Here is a 4,915-nt window from a genome sequence, read left to right on the forward strand (position 1 = left end):
CCCCCTCTCCCCCTCCCCTCTCCCCCTCGCTCCTTTCTACCTGTAATCAACTAGCTTGCTTGTTCCAAACGCTTACCTGTCAGTGCTGGCGGATTAGTCCGCCCGTCGACGTAGACGGCTTTGTCAGGCGGACGCAGCATAATCGCCGACGTCCGCGCACGGCTGCGCCTGCCGCCCCCGATCCGACCAATCACGGCTCGACTCTCTCGGCGCTCGCCGCCACTTGCGTCGCGGTCGCCGATTGGCTGCGACGCGCGCGTGACGTCACGATCGTAAACGCTCGTCTGCCGGCTGTTAACAGGCGGGAGTCATTTTATAGCCCCGCTGCGTCGGTCGTTAAGCGTCCGCTACGGCTCCGTCGCTCCCCGGTGCAGAGCGAGAGAGCAGACGGTGATTTACAGCGCTAGCTAGAGTGTGTGAGTGTGGTTACAGTGTGGCTACAGTGTGGCGGGGTAGGGTCCCACGCGCTACACCCGGCCTACACGGACACCAGCAGCAGCAAGACGTGTGCTGTCAGCTGCCGCAGCAGCGGAAAAGACAGGAAGGAGACGAGAGAGCGAAGGAGAGAGAGAGAGAGGACGTCCGCGCGCACGGAGAGAGAGAAACGAGACCGCGACGCAGAGACGAGAGAGAGAGAGAGAGAGAGAGAGAGAGACAGAAGAAGAGAGTAGTTAGTGTCGTAATCAGGCGATCGTAAAGCGGCGTTTTACGATCAGCATTTTACGACGTTACGCTTACAAACGGATATAGTAGCGGCATTAGCAACAGTCGGCGGTGCGGCGACAGCAAGCAGCGCAGATCAAAGCCGCCGCCAAGGAGTCAGCGGCGGGCAAAAGCGCGCGCAAGTGCGTGCGTACGCGTACATGCGTGGCGTCCGCGCCAACATTACAGGGTACAGACATTTTGTGTCGGCACGGAGAGACTGAGAAGAAGAGGCAAGGCAGGCAGGCAAGCCGCGCAGGGCCCTGACGAGCCAGGACGGCAAGGGCAGCAGGCAGCCAGGAGGCAAGCGACGCAGCGCTGTGCCTCTCGCCAAAGCGGTCAAGGTGGAGGCCGTCAGTCAAAGTATAGCCCGACGTTAGACAGAAGAAAGTAAGGCAACCAGCGAGCCAACCAGGAAAGTAAAAGGGCAGCCACATGCCTAAAAGCATTAGTGGGTGCAGGAAATATAGCCCAGGACTAAACGCAACGAACTCAAACAACAAAAAGCCAACATTCACATCGCTCTAACGACACATTCACCATGCCGCCTACCTGGCTCCTTCTCCTCTCATCCAATCCCTCCTGCCTCCCGGCACCGAACCGCTCACCTCCGTGGGGTCGGACCCTGGGCCCGCCGTCGGCGCCGGAGGGTGGGCGTCGCGTCTGGGAGGTCTGCGGAGAAGCGTGGCGAAGATGCGAACCGATAGAGATCGAGTATGTAGTAAGTAATCTCGGTTTACAACGTCTAACCAGGCATGCCGAATCTCGTCGGTCACGAACGCCAGCAGACCAGAGCTACAACTACTACACACCATTCACCCCACTCATAACAGTACGGCATGCTCGCGAACGCAAGTCCAAGTTCTTTCCTCTTGCTCCGTATTACGCTCCGATGAGCACGCGAGAAGGTGTTGGTGCCGCAGCAATAGGGCCGGTGCGGCCGCTTGTCGACAAGCGTCCGGCGACGCTGCGAAACCGGTTGCTCGTAGATTGGATTCCCGTGGCCGTCCGGTCGCTTAACTGTTCGAAATTCCAGATCAAAAACGATCAAGAACATGTGCATGAAGGACGCGTCACGAAGACGAGATGAGATATAATGTCGGACACTCGAGGACGGTGCGGTGAAGGAGGTGGGACACGAGGGGTGGTTGGCGCGATTTGGAGTGAGGAGGCAGGGGAGTGAAGCCTGACCGAGAGAGGGAGGAAGCCCGGCCTGGGATGCGGTGCCGTCGCACGGTGCAAAGGATCTGGTCGAATATCCAGGACAGGTAGATGGATTCATGTAACGATGTGTGTTGTTTTGTTGCTGTTGTCAGTTGTTAGTTTGTTGTTGTGTGTGTTGCTGTTGTTGTCGTCGCTAGTTGTTATCTGGTTATTCGTCGAAGTTATCGTACGTCGTCGTCGTCGTCGTCGTCGTCGTCGTCGTCGTACACACGTCGTCATGCGTCGTAAGTCACGTCGTCAGTCGTACGTCGTCGGTCGTTGTTAATAATTGACTGTTGCGTTGTTGATAGTGTTCATTGTCTGCTGCTCGCTATCAATTGTTGGCGTGCGTTGTCCATCGATCGTCGTTCGTGTCGTCATCTGTCGTACGTCGTCCCGTCGCGTCGTATCGTCGTCGTCGTCGTCGTCAGTCTGTCGTCGTCGTCAGTCGTGGTCGTCGGGTGTAGTTTGTTGTCTCGTATCGCTGTTTTCCTGGATAGACGATGGGTCATTGGTTAGAGACGTCGTTAGATTAAATAGCTAGATACATGGGCAAGCACGGTAGGACGATGCTGGAAGACAGCCGGTTTTAAAGACAGTCGGATTATAATTCACTACTAATTATGCGTTGCGTGCGTGTGTAGTGTGTGTGTGTGGTGTCGCTGTGTGTGTGTGTTAGTGTGTGTGTGTTGCCCGTTGTGCGTGGTGTGGTGTGTGTGTGTGGTTGTGCAGTGTGTCGTGTTGCGCTGTTGGCGTGTTGTGTGCAGTGTGCGGCTGCAGGGGTGTAGGTGATATAGGTAGATACTAAGATAACTGTAAGGTGAATAAATTGAACGTCTTAAATGTAAGGTAAAGTGGCGTCGCTACTCAGCCTGCCGTTCGTTACACAGGCACTTGAAGGTCGTTCAATAAAATACTAATGGCTAATCCAATACGAAACTATTTACTTACAAATTCTTAGATGTTAATATGACCTCGTCACGGAGAATGGCTATATCGCACGGACAATTCCCTGTAAATACCGTCCAAATCCTCTAGTGTGCAACACACGCTACCGCCGCTATGGCCTGCCCGCTGGCATCACTAAAAACTTATATACATATATATATATGATAAGTTTAATAATGATTATAAGTGTATAATATAATATATAGGACTTAATATAATACTATATTATAATATAGATATTATATAATATATATATATTATATATAAGTGTTAGTGTCAGCGGCAGCCAGTGGCGGGCGCGGTAGCTGTGTTGCAGCATAGAAGGAGTTCGGACGCGAATTAAGGAAAACTGTCGCATAATAGGGTGAACGAGAGTATAATAAACAATTTAAGACATTGGTAGTAAGATTAGATTACCTTAATTTATTTAAGCATTATATTTTATTTGACCAGGCTTCAATGGCCTGTATTATAATTACACTACTATAGGTAAAAAAGGCAGGTAGATATACTCGGTGCAAAGAGACAACAGCGTTGCAGGTTTGTATGTGGCCTATTCCTGAGACAAGTATTACTGAGTAATGAGTACTGGCGTACATTAGTGCAGGCGCACGGGCCACCGCGAAACTGGTTTATAGGCAGGTGCAAATACACAACAACGTCCTACTATAGTTACTCTTATCTTCTATACGTGCAGCTTTATCTGTAGCCATAGATGTACGCCACACAGGTATATGTGACGCAAACTGTAGTGGAAGTTTATTATATAGCATAGGATTAGAACAAAATTATGAGTGCGGAGTGAAAACCAGATTTATATTTGGCATATTACGTCGTACCGGTGCCTCCTATTGTAAGCGCCAATAAGTCCCGAGTTGCAATTAACATTTGAGCCTGATATATATATATATATATATATATAATATATATACACACACACACATATATATATATATATGCCTGTGTGTGTTAATGTTAGGGAATCATTAGCATCTAATATTACCATCCCCGTTCCAATTAGTCGAACGCTAAAATCTAATCATGTCGAAGGAGTGTAAGTGGTTAAGTGTTAGCGACTCAGTTCCAATTAGGCAAACACTAAAATCTTCTATCGTTAAAGGTACATTAGCATCAACAGTTAATAACCCAGTTTTAATAAGTCAACACCAAGATCTACGCGTATTCGAGTAACCTCCATGGTTTACTAGCCAGTTCCCACTCTAATTCTAATAAATAATTATCTATATCTAATTTAATCTAATTCATCTAATCTAATTCTCATAGTAATTATATGTAATGACATCAAATAAACATTACCAGTAACTATCCATTTTCCCAATCTGCATAAATAAATAATAATAATACAATGAACATATATATACACTAATAAATGTGTCTATTAGAGTCGGGGCAACATTGTGATCAGCACAGTAGCAGCTATGTTTTTACAGCTCCTACTATAATTAACACTATTGACGTAATATCAAAAATAGATGCATATTATATATTTTTATATTATAATATCTCACAGTGATGAAAGAATAGTAGATGTGTGTACTGTCTATGGTAATCTGTCCAATTCCCACCCTGACAGTGACACACTTATATACCAACATATATGTAGAAATATATATATATATACCTATATTAGCGTCGAAGGGAGCTGTAGCTGTGGTTAACTGGCCATGCATGTTCCACTCTGGCACGCTGATTTATCTACCTATATGTAGAAATAAATATATTTATTAGTCTCAAAGGTAGCACCTCGGGTTACTTTCCCTGTTTCCCACTCTGCGACACACAGGAATTTACCCAAACATATATATATGTAGAAATAAATATAGTCACTAGTACTAGCAGTAGCGAAGTTAGCTATAGTTACTGGCGCAATTCTCACTCTTCGACTCGCTCATAAATATATAAATCAAAGCAGCGTTAGACATAGCTATACTTGCTATACTAAGTTCACCGCTATACGTATATATATATAGATAGAGAGAGAGAGGAGGAGAGAGAGAGAGAGTAGAGAGAGAGAGAGAGAGAGAGAGAGAGAGAGAGAGAG

At 47.1% G+C, this 4,915-nt stretch overlaps 1 protein-coding gene across 1 annotated transcript in view; it reads left to right on the forward strand.

Moving 5' to 3' along the window:
* The first annotated feature begins 1,920 nt into the window (after positions 1 to 1,920).
* Positions 1,921 to 4,915, forward strand: part of LOC106819072 (frizzled-9-like) — a 7,642-nt gene continuing 4,647 nt past the window's right edge. Inside the window, exon 1 of the mRNA XM_014823732.1 lies at positions 1,921 to 1,970. Within this exon, the coding sequence (XP_014679218.1) occupies positions 1,921 to 1,970 (50 nt within the window). The remainder of the gene's footprint in view (positions 1,971 to 4,915) is intronic.

Source organism: Priapulus caudatus, unplaced genomic scaffold (assembly GCF_000485595.1).
Source record: "Priapulus caudatus unplaced genomic scaffold, Priapulus_caudatus-5.0.1 Scaffold2805, whole genome shotgun sequence".
NCBI classification, from domain to species: Eukaryota; Metazoa; Priapulida; class Priapulimorpha; order Priapulimorphida; family Priapulidae; genus Priapulus; species Priapulus caudatus.